Genomic DNA, 18155 nt, shown 5'->3' on the forward strand with positions numbered 1-18155 from the left:
TGATCTGTGTATGGAGAAGTGAATTATTAGAATTAGTTTTTTTCTGGAAGGTTCACTTGGCTGCACTTGTTCACTTGGGTTTGATGGTTGAGGAGTAGCAGCTGAAACCCAAATCCTATCCAGGTTTCTCCTGATTTCTCTCCTGATAGCAGTAGCTGCTGATATATAGATACATCTGAGTGCTATAGTAGCAGTAGCTGCTGATAGATAGATACATCTGAGTGCTATAATCGCAGTAGCTGCTGATAGATAGATACATCTGAGTGCTATAATCGCAGTAGCTGCTGATAGATAGATACATCTATGAGTGCTACAATAGCAGTAGCTGCTGATATATAGATACATCTATGAGTGCTACAATAGCAGTAGCTGCTGATATATAGATACATCTGAGTGCTATAATAGCAGTAGCTGCTGATAGATAGATACATCTGAGTGCTATAATCGCAGTAGCTGCTGATAGATAGATACATCTGAGTGCTATAATCGCAGTAGCTGCTGATAGATAGATACATCTATGAGTGCTATAGTAGCAGTACCTGCTGATATATAGATACATCTATGAGTGCTATAATAGCAGTAGCTGCTGATATATAGATACATCTGAGTGCTATAATAGCAGTAGCTGCTGATATATAGATACATCAATGAGTGCTATAATAGCAGTAGCTGCTGATATATAGATACATCTGAGTGCTATAATAGCAGTAGATGCTGATATATAGATACATCTATGAGTGCTATAATAGCAGTAGCTGCTGATAGATAGATACATCTATGAGTGCTATAATAGCAGTAGCTGCTGATATATAGATACATCTATGAGTGCTATAATAGCAGTAGCTGCTGATATATAGATACATCTGAGTGCTATAATAGCAGTAGATGCTGATATATAGATACATCTATGAGTGCTATAATAGCAGTAGCTGCTGATATATAGATACATCTGAGTGCTATAATAGCAGTAGCTGCTGATATATAGATACATCAATGAGTGCTATAATAGCAGTAGCTGCTGATATATAGATACATCTGAGTGCTATAATAGCAGTAGATGCTGATATATAGATACATCTATGAGTGCTATAATAGCAGGAGCTGCTGATATATAGATACATCTATGAGTGCTATAATAGCAGTAGCTGCTGATATATAGATACATCTGAGTGCTATAATAGCAGTAGATGCTGATATATAGATACATCTATGAGTGCTATAATAGCAGTACCTGCTGATATATAGATACATCTATGAGTGCTATAATAGCAGTAGCTGCTGATATATAGATACATCTATGAGTGCTATAATAGCAGTAGCTGCTGATATATAGATACATCTATGAGTGCTATAGTAGCAGTACCTGCTGATATATAGATACATCTATGAGTGCTATAATAGCAGTAGCTGCTGATATATAGATACATCTGAGTGCTATAATAGCAGTAGCTGCTGATAGATAGATACATCTGAGTGCTATAATCGCAGTAGCTGCTGATAGATAGATACATCTATGAGTGCTATAGTAGCAGTACCTGCTGATATATAGATACATCTATGAGTGCTATAATAGCAGTAGCTGCTGATATATAGATACATCTATGAGTGCTATAATAGCAGTAGCTGCTGATATATAGATACGTAGATGCTGATATATAGATACATCTATGAGTGCTATAATAGCAGTAGCTGCTGATAGATAGATACATCTATGAGTGCTATAATAGCAGTAGCTGCTGATATATAGATACATCTATGAGTGCTATAATAGCAGTAGCTGCTGATATATAGATACATCTGAGTGCTATAATAGCAGTAGATGCTGATATATAGATACATCTATGAGTGCTATAATAGCAGTAGCTGCTGATATATAGATACATCTGAGTGCTATAATAGCAGTAGCTGCTGATATATAGATACATCAATGAGTGCTATAATAGCAGTAGCTGCTGATATATAGATACATCTGAGTGCTATAATAGCAGTAGATGCTGATATATAGATACATCTATGAGTGCTATAATAGCAGTAGCTGCTGATATATAGATACATCTATGAGTGCTATAATAGCAGTAGCTGCTGATATATAGATACATCTGAGTGCTATAATAGCAGTAGATGCTGATATATAGATACATCTATGAGTGCTATAATAGCAGTACCTGCTGATATATAGATACATCTATGAGTGCTATAATAGCAGTAGCTGCTGATATATAGATACATCTATGAGTGCTATAATAGCAGTAGCTGCTGATATATAGATACATCTATGAGTGCTATAGTAGCAGTACCTGCTGATATATAGATACATCTATGAGTGCTATAATAGCAGTAGCTGCTGATATATAGATACATCTGAGTGCTATAATAGCAGTAGCTGCTGATAGATAGATACATCTGAGTGCTATAATCACAGTAGCTGCTGATAGATAGATACATCTATGAGTGCTATAGTAGCAGTACCTGCTGATATATAGATACATCTATGAGTGCTATAATAGCAGTAGCTGCTGATATATAGATACATCTATGAGTGCTATAATAGCAGTAGCTGCTGATATATAGATACATCAATGAGTGCTATAATAGCAGTAGCTGCTGATATATAGATACATCAATGAGTGCTATAATAGCAGTAGCTGCTGATATATAGATACATCTGAGTGCTATAATAGCAGTAGATGCTGATATATAGATACATCTATGAGTGCTATAATAGCAGTAGCTGCTGATAGATAGATACCTCTATGAGTGCTATAATAGCAGTAGCTGCTGATATATAGATACATCTATGAGTGCTATAATAGCAGTAGCTGCTGATATATAGATACATCTGAGTGCTATAATAGCAGTAGCTGCTGATATATAGATACATCTGAGTGCTATAATAGCAGTAGCTGCTGATATATAGATACATCTGAGTGCTATAATAGCAGTAGATGCTGATAGATAGATACATCTATGAGTGCTATAATAGCAGTAGCTGCTGATATATAGATACATCTATGAGTGCTATAATAGCAGTAGCTGCTGATATATAGATACATCTATGAGTGCTATAATAGCAGTAGCTGCTGATATATAGATACATCTGAGTGCTATAATAGCAGTAGCTGCTGATAGATAGATACATCTGAGTGCTATAATAGCAGTAGCTGCTGATATATAGATACATCTATGAGTGCTATAGTAGCAGTAGCTGCTGATAGATAGATAGATACATCTATGAGTGCTGTAATAGCAGTAGCTGCTGATATATAGATACATCTATGAGTGCTATAGTAGCAGTAGCTGCTGATATATAGATACATCTATGAGTGCTATAATAGCAGTAGCTGCTGATATATAGATACATCTATGAGTGCTATAGTAGCAGTAGCTGCTGATAGATAGATACATCTATGAGTGCTATAGTAGCAGTAGCTGCTGATATATAGATACATCTATGAGTGCTATAATAGCAGTAGCTGCTGATAGATAGATACATCTATGAGTGCTATAGTAGCAGTAGCTGCTGATAGATAGATACATCTATGAGTGCTATAATAGCAGTAGCTGCTGATAGATAGATAGATACATCTATGAGTGCTGTAATAGCAGTAGCTGCTGATATATAGATACATCTATGAGTGCTATAGTAGCAGTAGCTGCTGATAGATAGATAGATAGATACATCTATGAGTGCTGTAATAGCAGTAGCTGCTGATATATAGATACATCTATGAGTGCTATAGTAGCAGTAGCTGCTGATATATAGATACATCTATGAGTGCTATAATAGCAGTAGCTGCTGATATATAGATACATCTATGAGTGCTATAGTAGCAGTAGCTGCTGATAGATAGATACATCTATGAGTGCTATAGTAGCAGTAGCTGCTGATATATAGATACATCTATGAGTGCTATAGTAGCAGTAGCTGCTGATAGATAGATAGATACATCTATGAGTGCTGTAATAGCAGTAGCTGCTGATATATAGATACATCTATGAGTGCTATAGTAGCAGTAGCTGCTGATGTATAGATACATCTATGAGTGCTATAGTAGCAGTAGCTGCTGATATATAGATACATCTATGAGTGCTATAGTAGCAGTAGCTGCTGATATATAGATACATCTGAGTGCTATAATAGCAGTAGCTGCTGATATATAGATACATCAATGAGTGCTATAATAGCAGTAGCTGCTGATATATAGATACATCTGAGTGCTATAATAGCAGTAGATGCTGATATATAGATACATCTATGAGTGCTATAATAGCAGTAGCTGCTGATAGATAGATACATCTATGAGTGCTATAATAGCAGTAGCTGCTGATATATAGATACATCTATGAGTGCTATAATAGCAGTAGCTGCTGATATATAGATACATCTGAGTGCTATAATAGCAGTAGATGCTGATATATAGATACATCTATGAGTGCTATAATAGCAGTAGCTGCTGATATATAGATACATCTGAGTGCTATAATAGCAGTAGCTGCTGATATATAGATACATCAATGAGTGCTATAATAGCAGTAGCTGCTGATATATAGATACATCTGAGTGCTATAATAGCAGTAGATGCTGATATATAGATACATCTATGAGTGCTATAATAGCAGTAGCTGCTGATATATAGATACATCTATGAGTGCTATAATAGCAGTAGCTGCTGATATATAGATACATCTGAGTGCTATAATAGCAGTAGATGCTGATATATAGATACATCTATGAGTGCTATAATAGCAGTACCTGCTGATATATAGATACATCTATGAGTGCTATAATAGCAGTAGCTGCTGATATATAGATACATCTATGAGTGCTATAATAGCAGTAGCTGCTGATATATAGATACATCTATGAGTGCTATAGTAGCAGTACCTGCTGATATATAGATACATCTATGAGTGCTATAATAGCAGTAGCTGCTGATATATAGATACATCTGAGTGCTATAATAGCAGTAGCTGCTGATAGATAGATACATCTGAGTGCTATAATCACAGTAGCTGCTGATAGATAGATACATCTATGAGTGCTATAGTAGCAGTACCTGCTGATATATAGATACATCTATGAGTGCTATAATAGCAGTAGCTGCTGATATATAGATACATCTATGAGTGCTATAATAGCAGTAGCTGCTGATATATAGATACATCTGAGTGCTATAATAGCAGTAGATGCTGATATATAGATACATCTATGAGTGCTATAATAGCAGTAGCTGCTGATAGATAGATACATCTATGAGTGCTATAATAGCAGTAGCTGCTGATATATAGATACATCTATGAGTGCTATAATAGCAGTAGCTGCTGATATATAGATACATCTGAGTGCTATAATAGCAGTAGCTGCTGATATATAGATACATCTGAGTGCTATAATAGCAGTAGCTGCTGATATATAGATACATCTGAGTGCTATAATAGCAGTAGATGCTGATAGATAGATACATCTATGAGTGCTATAATAGCAGTAGCTGCTGATATATAGATACATCTATGAGTGCTATAATAGCAGTAGCTGCTGATATATAGATACATCTATGAGTGCTATAATAGCAGTAGCTGCTGATATATAGATACATCTGAGTGCTATAATAGCAGTAGCTGCTGATAGATAGATACATCTGAGTGCTATAATAGCAGTAGCTGCTGATATATAGATACATCTATGAGTGCTATAGTAGCAGTAGCTGCTGATAGATAGATAGATACATCTATGAGTGCTGTAATAGCAGTAGCTGCTGATATATAGATACATCTATGAGTGCTATAGTAGCAGTAGCTGCTGATATATAGATACATCTATGAGTGCTATAATAGCAGTAGCTGCTGATATATAGATACATCTATGAGTGCTATAGTAGCAGTAGCTGCTGATAGATAGATACATCTATGAGTGCTATAGTAGCAGTAGCTGCTGATATATAGATACATCTATGAGTGCTATAGTAGCAGTAGCTGCTGATAGATAGATAGATACATCTATGAGTGCTGTAATAGCAGTAGCTGCTGATATATAGATACATCTATGAGTGCTATAGTAGCAGTAGCTGCTGATAGATAGATAGATAGATAGATACATCTATGAGTGCTGTAATAGCAGTAGCTGCTGATATATAGATACATCTATGAGTGCTATAGTAGCAGTAGCTGCTGATATATAGATACATCTATGAGTGCTATAATAGCAGTAGCTGCTGATATATAGATACATCTATGAGTGCTATAGTAGCAGTAGCTGCTGATAGATAGATACATCTATGAGTGCTATAGTAGCAGTAGCTGCTGATATATAGATACATCTATGAGTGCTATAGTAGCAGTAGCTGCTGATAGATAGATAGATACATCTATGAGTGCTGTAATAGCAGTAGCTGCTGATATATAGATACATCTATGAGTGCTATAGTAGCAGTAGCTGCTGATGTATAGATACATCTATGAGTGCTATAGTAGCAGTAGCTGCTGATATATAGATACATCTATGAGTGCTATAGTAGCAGTAGCTGCTGATAGATAGATACATCTATGAGTGCTATAGTAGCAGTAGCTGCTGATAGATAGATACATCTATGAGTGCTATAGTAGCAGTAGCTGCTGATATATAGATACATCTACGAGTGCTATAATATCAGTAGCTGCTGATAGATAGATACATCTATGAGTGCTATAGTAGCAGTAGCTGCTGATATATAGATACATCTATGAGTGCTATAGTAGCAGTAGCTGCTGATAGATAGATACATCTATGAGTGCTATAGTAGCAGTAGCTGCTGATATATAGATACATCTACGAGTGCTATAATAGCAGTAGCTGCTGATATATAGATACATCTATGAGTGCTATAGTAGCAGTAGCTGCTGATAGATAGATACATCTATGAGTGCTATAGTAGCAGTAGCTGCTGATATATAGATACATCTATGAGTGCTATAGTAGCAGTAGCTGCTGATAGATAGATACATCTATGAGTGCTATAGTAGCAGTAGCTGCTGATATATAGATACATCTATGAGTGCTATAGTAGCAGTAGCTGCTGATAGATAGATAGATACATCTATGAGTGCTGTAATAGCAGTAGCTGCTGATATATAGATACATCTGAGTGCTATAATAGCAGTAGCTGCTGATAGATAGATAGATACATCTGAGTGCTATAATAGCAGTAGCTGCTGATATATAGATACATCTGAGTGCTATAATAGCAGTAGCTGCTGATATATAGATACATCTATGAGTGCTGTAATAGCAGTAGCTGCTGATATATAGATACATCTGAGTGCTATAATAGCAGTAGCTGCTGATATATAGATACATCTGAGTGCTATAATAGCAGTAGCTGCTGATAGATAGATACATCTGAGTGCTATAATAGCAGTAGCTGCTGATAAATAGATACATGTATGAGTGCTATAGTAGCAGTAGCTGCTGATATATAGATACATCTATGAGTGCTATAATAGCAGTAGCTGCTGATATATAGATACATCTATGAGTGCTATAATAGCAGTAGCTGCTGATATATAGATACATCTGAGTGCTATAATAGCAGTAGCTGCTGATATATAGATACATCTATGAGTGCTATAATAGCAGTAGCTGCTGATATATAGATACATCTATGAGTGCTATAATAGCAGTAGCTGCTGATATATAGATACATCTGAGTGCTATAATAGCAGTAGATGCTGATATATAGATACATCTATGAGTGCTATAATAGCAGTAGCTGCTGATAGATAGATACATCTATGAGTGCTATAATAGCAGTAGCTGCTGATATATAGATACATCTATGAGTGCTATAATAGCAGTAGCTGCTGATATATAGATACATCTGAGTGCTATAATAGCAGTAGCTGCTGATATATAGATACATCTGAGTGCTATAATAGCAGTAGATGCTGATATATAGATACATCTATGAGTGCTATAATAGCAGTAGCTGCTGATAGATAGATACATCTATGAGTGCTATAATAGCAGTAGCTGCTGATATATAGATACATCTATGAGTGCTATAATAGCAGTAGCTGCTGATATATAGATACATCTGAGTGCTATAATAGCAGTAGCTGCTGATAGATAGATACATCTGAGTGCTATAATAGCAGTAGCTGCTGATATATAGATACATCTATGAGTGCTATAGTAGCAGTAGCTGCTGATAGATAGATAGATACATCTATGAGTGCTGTAATAGCAGTAGCTGCTGATATATAGATACATCTATGAGTGCTATAGTAGCAGTAGCTGCTGATATATAGATACATCTATGAGTGCTATAATAGCAGTAGCTGCTGATATATAGATACATCTATGAGTGCTATAGTAGCAGTAGCTGCTGATATATAGATACATCTATGAGTGCTATAGTAGCAGTAGCTGCTGATAGATAGATAGATACATCTATGAGTGCTATAATAGCAGTAGCTGCTGATAGATAGATACATCTATGAGTGCTATAGTAGCAGTAGCTGCTGATATATAGATACATCTATGAGTGCTATAGTAGCAGTAGCTGCTGATAGATAGATAGATACATCTATGAGTGCTATAATAACAGTAGCTGCTGATAGATAGATACATCTATGAGTGCTATAGTAGCAGTAGCTGCTGATATATAGATACATCTATGAGTGCTATAGTAGCAGTAGCTGCTGATAGATAGATAGATACATCTATGAGTGCTGTAATAGCAGTAGCTGCTGATAGATAGATACATCTATGAGTGCTATAATAGCAGTAGCTGCTGATATATAGATACATCTATGAGTGCTATAGTAGCAGTAGCTGCTGATAGATAGATAGATACATCTATGAGTGCTGTAATAGCAGTAGCTGCTGATATATAGATACATCTATGAGTGCTATAGTAGCAGTAGCTGCTGATAGATAGATAGATACATCTATGAGTGCTGTAATAGCAGTAGCTGCTGATATATAGATACATCTATGAGTGCTATAGTAGCAGTAGCTGCTGATATATAGATACATCTATGAGTGCTATAATAGCAGTAGCTGCTGATATATAGATACATCTATGAGTGCTATAGTAGCAGTAGCTGCTGATAGATAGATACATCTATGAGTGCTATAGTAGCAGTAGCTGCTGATATATAGATACATCTATGAGTGCTATAGTAGCAGTAGCTGCTGATAGATAGATAGATACATCTATGAGTGCTGTAATAGCAGTAGCTGCTGATATATAGATACATCTATGAGTGCTATAGTAGCAGTAGCTGCTGATATATAGATACATCTATGAGTGCTATAGTAGCAGTAGCTGCTGATATATAGATACATCTATGAGTGCTATAGTAGCAGTAGCTGCTGATAGATAGATACATCTATGAGTGCTATAGTAGCAGTAGCTGCTGATAGATAGATACATCTATGAGTGCTATAGTAGCAGTAGCTGTTGATATATAGATACATCTATGAGTGCTATAATAGCAGTAGCTGCTGATATATAGATACATCTGAGTGCTATAATAGCAGTAGCTGCTGATATATAGATACATCTATGAGTGCTGTAATAGCAGTAGCTGCTGATATATAGATACATCTGAGTGCTATAATAGCAGTAGCTGCTGATATATAGATACATCTGAGTGCTATAATAGCAGTAGCTGCTGATAAATAGATACATGTATGAGTGCTATAGTAGCAGTAGCTACTGATATATAGATACATCTATGAGTGCTATAATAGCAGTAGCTGCTGATAGATAGATAGATACATCTATGAGTGCTATAATAGCAGTAGCTGTTGATAGATAGATACATCTATGAGTGCTATAATAGCAGTAGCTGTTGATAGATAGATACATCTATGAGTGCTATAATAGCAGTAGCTGCTGATAGATAGATACATCTATGAGTGCTATAATAGCAGTAGCTGTTGATAGATAGATACATCTATGAGTGCTATAATAGCAGTAGCTGCTGATAGATAGATATATCTATGAGTGCTATAATAGCAGTAGCTGCTGATAGATAGATACATCTATGAGTGCTATAATAGCAGTAGCTGCTGATAGATAGATACATCTATGATTGCTATAATAGCAGTAGCTGCTGATAGATAGATATATCTATGAGTGCTATAATAGCAGTAGCTGCTGATAGATAGATACATCTATGAGTGCTATAATAGCAGTAGCTGCTGATAGATAGATACATCTATGAGTGCTATAATAGCAGTAGCTGCTGATAGATAGATACATCTATGAGTGCTATAATAGCAGTAGCTGTTGATAGATAGATACATCTATGAGTGCTATAATAGCAGTAGCTGTTGATAGATAGATACATCTATGAGTGCTATAATAGCAGTAGCTGCTGATAGATAGATATATCTATGAGTGCTATAATAGCAGTAGCTGTTGATAGATAGATACATCTATGAGTGCTATAATAGCAGTAGCTGCTGATAGATAGATATATCTATGAGTGCTATAATAGCAGTAGCGGCTGATAGATAGATACATCTATGAGTGCTATAATAGCAGTAGCTGCTGATAGATAGATACATCTATGAGTGCTATAATAGCAGTAGCTGCTGATAGATAGATACATCTATGAGTGCTATAATAGCAGTAGCTGCTGATAGATAGATATATCTATGAGTGCTATAATAGCAGTAGCTGCTGATAGATAGATACATCTATGAGTGCTATAATAGCAGTAGCTGCTGATAGATAGATACATCTATGAGTGCTATAATAGCAGTAGCTGCTGATAGATAGATACATCTATGAGTGCTATAATAGCAGTAGCTGCTGATAGATAGATACATCTATGAGTGCTATAATAGCAGTAGCTGTTGATAGATAGATACATCTATGAGTGCTATAATAGCAGTAGCTGTTGATAGATAGATACATCTATGAGTGCTATAATAGCAGTAGCTGCTGATAGATAGATATATCTATGAGTGCTATAATAGCAGTAGCTGCTGATAGATAGATACATCTATGAGTGCTATAATAGTAGTAGCTGTTGATAGATAGATACATCTATGAGTGCTATAATAGCAGTAGCTGCTGATAGATAGATACATCTATGAGTGCTATAATAGCAGTAGCTGTTGATAGATAGATACATCTATGAGTGCTATAATAGCAGTAGCTGTTGATAGATAGATACATCTATGAGTGCTATAATAGCAGTAGCTGTTGATAGATAGATACATCTATGAGTGCTATAATAGCAGTAGCTGCTGATATATAGATACATCTATGAGTGCTATAATAGCAGTAGCTGTTGATAGATAGATACATCTATGAGTGCTATAATAGCAGTAGCTGTTGATAGATAGATACATCTATGAGTGCTATAATAGCAGTAGCTGCTGATAGATAGATACATCTATGAGTGCTATAATAGCAGTAGCTGTTGATAGATAGATACATCTATGAGTGCTATAATAGCAGTAGCTGTTGATAGATAGATACATCTATGAGTGCTATAATAGCAGTAGCTGCTGATATATAGATACATCTATGAGTGCTATAATAGCAGTAGCTGTTGATAGATAGATACATCTATGAGTGCTATAATAGCAGTAGCTGTTGATAGATAGATACATCTATGAGTGCTATAATAGCAGTAGCTGCTGATATATAGATACATCTATGAGTGCTATAATAGCAGTAGCTGTTGATAGATAGATGTATAAATGCAAATCAGACATCCTTTTGATGTGGTTAATGTCCTCTTCCATGTCTGCCAAACTGCTCAATATGCATGTACCGGTACCATGAAGTGGTATTTCGTGGCGAGGAATTCTTGTCAAATATGTATGAATGCTATGGCAATAGCTGCTGATAGATACATGTATGGCAACCGGACATTATTCTTAAAAGCCGAAGTTTTGGTCTACCATTGTTATATGTATCAGCAAATATTAAAAGTAAACAGAATTCAATGTGACATAGGTTTCTTTATTTTCTTTATTTGAATCGTATCAGTGCGTACACACGAAGGTTTACGAGTTTAGAAATCATAACATGATTCATCATGTATGCCCGATCAAGTATATTTAAGAAAAAAACATATTGTGCGTTGAATAATCCATTAAAATTTCACTCTGAAAAAAAACCAAAAACCCCCCCCCCCCTCCCTCCCCAGTTTTTTTGAAAAAAGTGATGATAAACAGGAAGTTTTTTTTAACCAGCCTAAGTCGCTCGGTACGTTTTTTTTTGTTTTTTTTACCTTAAATCTAGCGGTGTCACACGATTTTAGGACCTGTAGTTTGTGACAACTCAAAAGAGAGGCATGCAGGACGACATTGCACACGTACCTCCACACCTTTGTGAGCTCTGGTTTGTCCTTTCGATATGAAATTTCCCAAATGGTGTCCATGCATTCTAACCCTAACACACCAGACGAGGAGTCGATCGTTTTGATTTGGGTGATTCTTCCAAGCAGGTGCCTTTCTACCCAGACATTTGCGAGAGTATCCGAGCGGGCAAGGATTGCGAGGTCCTTGTCGGCTACTCGGCCGTCTACAAAGTATGCTTCGGCATGGCGGCCTTTTTCTTCCTCCTCTTCCTCTTCCTCATCAACGTGAAGACGAGCCGAGACTTCAGGGCGAGCGTCCATAACGGGTGAGTAATGGCGCTGCAGATTTTGTACCCGGTCGTTATCGATTCACGCCGCTTCCAAAAACCACCTCTGGTATTTAATGAAAGGAAGAATGTTCGGAAATTCGACGTTAAAATGGTGGAGTCTTGTTTAGCGTTCAATATGCAGATTCAATTGGTCGATGGTATGGTAAGTTGTACACCGACGTGGACAAAGCGCTTCTTGAATCTGGGGACAATAAGGAATAAGCTGACGTTCCCGCAAATCCCCAGCAGCATCCTGGGGACTGACTGACGGACGTTGGCGACTTGTGCGTTGCTGGTGGCAAAACCTCCCAGGAAGTGCAAACTTTTCCATCTCTCACTTTTCAGATTCTGGTTCTTCAAGTTTGTGATTTTGATCGCATTTTGTACCGGAGCTTTCTTTATCCCCGATAAGGACAACTTTGTGCAGGGTATGTGATATCTCCTTTTTTTCTTCATACTTGATTGATGCAGACATTTAGTACTTATCCGAAGGAGATTTACGTGCCAGGAATGTGTACGGATGGGAATGTACTGTACAACGTCATATGAATGGGTCCATTGTGCAAGCACAAGAAGTTTGTTCGTTTTTTTTTGTATTTTTTTGTGTACTGAATCGAGGCTCGTGAAAGAGCTGACATTTACGTCACAAACAAATCAACCAGACAAACAAAATACACAAAAAGAGGGAGCGGAAGACAAGAGAAGGGGAAGCACACAAACACTTGAGAGCACACAACATTTAAGAGCAGGGAGATGTGTGGGAGGGAGAGGGCTTGGGGTGAGGAGGCGTGGGAAGGGGGGAAGGGGGGGGGGGGGGTGGGAGAAGTATAAAACACAAGGACACCAAGGACTTCCAGGACAGAAGTTGGTATTTCAAAAAAGTGGAATTGGGGTGAAATTAGCGGGGTAGAAAAGATCAATGTTTTGGATGGGGGAGGATAAGAGATGGTGGTGAACAGCTGTTTTAAAGACCCGGAGGGTGGAGTGGGATTGAAGAAAGTGAGGGAGTTTGTTCCAGAGGCGGGACAAAAGAGGAATGAAGGAGTGAATTTTTAGCAAAAAAGCAAAAATTTAGGAAATTTTTTTTCTTGAACGCACTTTTAAAAACCCGTCGTACTCGAACCATTTTCCTTCAGTGTCCATTGTGTGTCTGTGTGTCCGTGTGTGCCACTCGAGTTACCCGCGGGATATCTGATCCTGTCACCACTTCGGTTTTATTCTGTTGTATTTTCTCCAACGATGTTTTCATTCCCACCCGTTCCAGTGTGGATGTACGTCGGACTTGGCGGCGGCTTTCTCTTTATCATCATCCAGCTGCTACTGCTCGTGGAATTCGCACACACTTGGAACAAGAACTGGTAAAAAAAGGACCAGTCGAGACAAGCTCATCGTCCGCTCCTGTTGTGTACCTAGCGTTCTCCTTTTGTTACGTTCTAATGGTGTCGGCACAACTTTCTTCATTATAAATACATTATATTATCTGGGAATTAAACCCATTGAAGTGTATTTTAAATGTTTCTTATTCTTCATAATTCTGCCCTGTGCCCTACTGAATAATGTCTATCATCTGTGCTGTTATCGAAAAGAACCCTGATATATGCAACCTCCACCAACAACCCACCCTGCCAAGGACAACAATCTCCATGACTTCTCAATTGTGACTGTGTGTGTGTGTGTGTGTGTGTGTGTGTGTGTGTGTGTGTGTGTGTGTGTGTGTGTGTGTGTGTGTGTGTGTGTGTGTGTGTGTGTGTGTGTGTGTGTGTGTGTGTGTGTGTGTGTGTGTGTGTGTGTCACTGGAAGTGATTGTTTGTGATTAGAGATTGCTTTGCATAGCTCAACATCTACACATGAATGATCATTGTCACATGTATCTATAAGGGTTGTTGGATGCCTGCTGTGTTCACCCTCTCCTCTCTATGGCAATAGGAGTTCAGGGACAAGTAGAAACAAACTCTGGTACCTTGCTCTTGGATTCGCCACTCTTTTGTTCTATGCCATTGCCGTCGCTGCATCCGTCTTCATGTTACTCCTGTATACACACCGGGATGGCTGTACGCTCAACAAAATTGTCATTGGAGTCAACATCGGGCTTTGCGTGTTAGTCTCTGCCTTGGCGATTTCTTCCTGCGTTCAAAAACGTAAGTGACCAGATCAGAGGTTATCGTCCGGTTCTTGATGATGCCATTGTGTATACTTATTGTCGTCGCTTCAGCCTATTTTGAGTGTAACAGGTATTGTGAGTACATATATATATATATATATATATATATATATATATATATATATATATATATATATATATATATATATATATTGTATATATATATATATATATATATACAGACTTGGCATTTAATATGGAATCTTTTTTTTGTGTGGGTGAACTTACTTTTCAAGATGTCTTAGAACCAAAAGTTCATTGGAATTATGTTGAAATTATTCTACATTTTGTTAATGTGACCTTTAAAAGAAACAAAAACCACATTTGACATTTCAAAACAAATAAATTGATCCTTGAAAGTGATGTAAACTGATATCGAACTCAATTCATGGACAGTACTGTGTTAAACTTCTGTACGTTTTCCATAAGTATCTCTTTATTTTGCACATTAGCCAATTTTTTTTAAACAAAAACAAAAGTTAAATTATGACTGGGATTACGGACAGTAAAATTACAGTTCAGTACTTCGTGTAACCCCCACAAGCATTCAGGAGAGCACGTACACGTTGAGGCATGCTGTTCACGAGATTTGCCAAGGTTTGGACAGGAATCGCTTGCCATGCAGTGACAATAGCTTGCTGCAATTCACGCACAGAGGTCGGCTGCTGGTCCAAGTGGTCGATTTGACACGTTAATTCTGCCCACAAGTTCTCTATCGGATTCATATCCGGGGACATGGCAGGCCACTCAATATGCTCTACACCATGGTCAGCAAGAAAGTGTTGGATCATGCGAGCACGATGAGGCCGTGCATTGTCATCTTGGAAGACAAAGTTTCCTCGAAAGGCTGCACGAGCAAATGGAAGCAATGTTTCTTCCAGAATGGCCCTGTACTTGAACTGGTTCAGGTTTCCATTCAGAACAATCAGGTCAGTTTTGCCCCCTGCATGAAAAGCAGCCCAAACGGTCACCCCACCACCTCCAGGTTGGACTCGTGGCACTATACAATCTTTCTTGTAGGCTTCATGCACTTGTCTGCACACTCGGACGCGGCTATCTTGACGATAGACCAGAAATCTAGACTCGTCACTGAAGATCAGGTGATTCCAGTGTCCTGGCTGCCATTGACGGTGCTCTCTGTCCCACTGCAATCGGCGCTGGCGGTGTTGTCTGGTCAGGCATGGCTTTCTCAAGGGACGCCTGACACGATAGCCTGCTTGAACCAGTCGTTGGTTGACTAGCCTTCTGGATACAGGCACATTTGTCAGTTGCTGCCACTTAGCCCTAAGCCGATTAGCTGAATTGGTACGGCCATTGCGGACTAACCGGTGCAGCTGGCGATCATCCCTCCTTGTGGTTCTGAGGGGACGTCCTGGCCTCGGTATTGGAGTAGGGACACCCCTCTGAGCATTTAGTTTCAGGATCTTTGACACCTGACCTTGAGTGATGCCATACTGCCGAGCAATAGCACGCTGTTTCATGCCGTAATTTCGTACGGCCACCACTCTATGACAAACAGCATTGTCGAGTTGAAGGACCATCTCCAGAGGAAGCGGCAATAACTTTTGGAGACGTGCAGCAGTTGTTTTCCACTAATACAGAATGCAACAACCCTTGTATACCCGACTGTGAAGCCAATCATCAAATGCACCTGTCCGTACATTTTGCCACGCCACCTGTGATGTAATCCTGTTGTTGACTTCTTGCTGCGACAGACAATCAGTGACATGGTTCTTTTAACAAATAAATCACCAAAGTGTAAAATAAACTCACCAGATTGATATACTGAGTTAAGAAAGTAAACCCAAGTCAAGAAAAAAAAAATATTCCATATTAAATGCCAAGTCTGTATATATATAATAATGCAAGGCAGTCTGTTGTGAAGACTCGTGTGGCCTGGCAACAAGCTAACCAGGCTTTCACAGAGTGATGTCGTGAAACCGAGAATTGTGGGTGGAATTATTCCACACCTTATTTATCTGTACGTAATATGTTACCCCAGACACGAAGCGAGAAGCAGGGATAAGCAATTCGTTTACTTCTGTCTGTCTGTCCTTTTGTTTACAAATGTCGGTTGAGGATCGAGGAACAACTTGATTTAAATTGAATGTTTTATTTTATACACGAATCAGAAAACGAACCTGCAGTTTAAAATAATTTGCCTCTGAATTTGTCCCGATCGCACGTGCACAGAGAGGAGTGAGGTAATATTTCTACTCTGTCTACCTGTATGGCAATCAAACTAAATTGAAAATGATTCCAAACAAGTACAGATACATTCAAAGTACACTGCCCCCATGCCAAATAAATAAATAACATCCTCTCGCGCATAGAGACTGTATTGGGAGGGAGAGGTGTCCAATAATTGATTGATTAATTGCATAATTAAAATCAATAAATAATAATCATAAAATATTGTCTTAATCAATTGGCAAATAGCATACCTAAACCACCAGTGCTTCATCCGAAGCTGTAACTTTTTGAAAATTAATTAAATAAGTCATTAATAAAATAAGTTGAGTAATAAAAATTAAGTAATTAATTGATCAATCAAATAATTAATTGATTGATCAAAAAATCAAAAATGTCCTTTATAGCCAAATCACTTGGTCACTATCGTGTTGAAATATCAGCTTCCAACCACAAAAGGTGCCTGAGATATTGCCCAGATGAGAAAGAAAATAAATGATCAATAATGAAAATAAATAAATAAATAATAATCATAAAATAATTAATCAATTGGCTAATAGAATGGCTAAACCACCACCATTTCATCCGAATCTGTAACTTCAAAAAATGTAATTAATTAAGTCATGAATCGAATAATTAAATAATTAATCGAATAATAGATTAATCAATAAATCAAAAATAGCCTTTGCAGCCAAATCACCTGGTCATTGGCATGTCCAAATATTAACTTCCGAGCTCAAAAGGTGCTTGAGATATTGCCCAGATGAGAAAGAAAATAAATAAATGATTAATAATGAAAAAAAAGAAATAATAATCATTAAAAAAAAAAAAAGTTAATCAATTGGCTAATATAATACATAAACCACCACCATTTCATCAGAATCTGTAACTTAAAAAAACAAAAATTAGTCATTAATCGAATAATTAAATTATTAATCGATTAATTAATTAATTGATTAATCAATAAATCAAAAATAGCCTTTGCAGCCAAATCATTTGGTCATTGGCATGTCCAAATATCATCTTCCTAGCTCAAAAGGTGCCTGAGATAATGGCCAGAAGAGAAAGGAAATGTATAAGTACTTAATTAATCGCTAATAATTAAATAACTCATCAATTAATTGATTAATCAAAAAACAACAAATAGCGTTTTTGACAAAATACTTGCT

At 37.3% G+C, this 18155-nt stretch overlaps 1 protein-coding gene across 1 annotated transcript in view; it reads left to right on the forward strand.

Moving 5' to 3' along the window:
* Positions 1 to 18155, forward strand: part of LOC137422088 (serine incorporator 5) — an 80652-nt gene that overhangs the window by 16915 nt on the left and 45582 nt on the right. The window contains exons 3-6 of the mRNA XM_068108837.2: positions 12454 to 12632; positions 12981 to 13063; positions 13900 to 13993; positions 14562 to 14773. Coding sequence (XP_067964938.2) covers positions 12454 to 12632; positions 12981 to 13063; positions 13900 to 13993; positions 14562 to 14773 — 568 coding nt within the window. The remainder of the gene's footprint in view (positions 1 to 12453; positions 12633 to 12980; positions 13064 to 13899; positions 13994 to 14561; positions 14774 to 18155) is intronic.

Source organism: Myxine glutinosa, chromosome 2 (assembly GCF_964187855.1).
Source record: "Myxine glutinosa chromosome 2, kmMyxGlut1.1, whole genome shotgun sequence".
Classification (NCBI taxonomy): Eukaryota; Metazoa; Chordata; class Myxini; order Myxiniformes; family Myxinidae; genus Myxine; species Myxine glutinosa.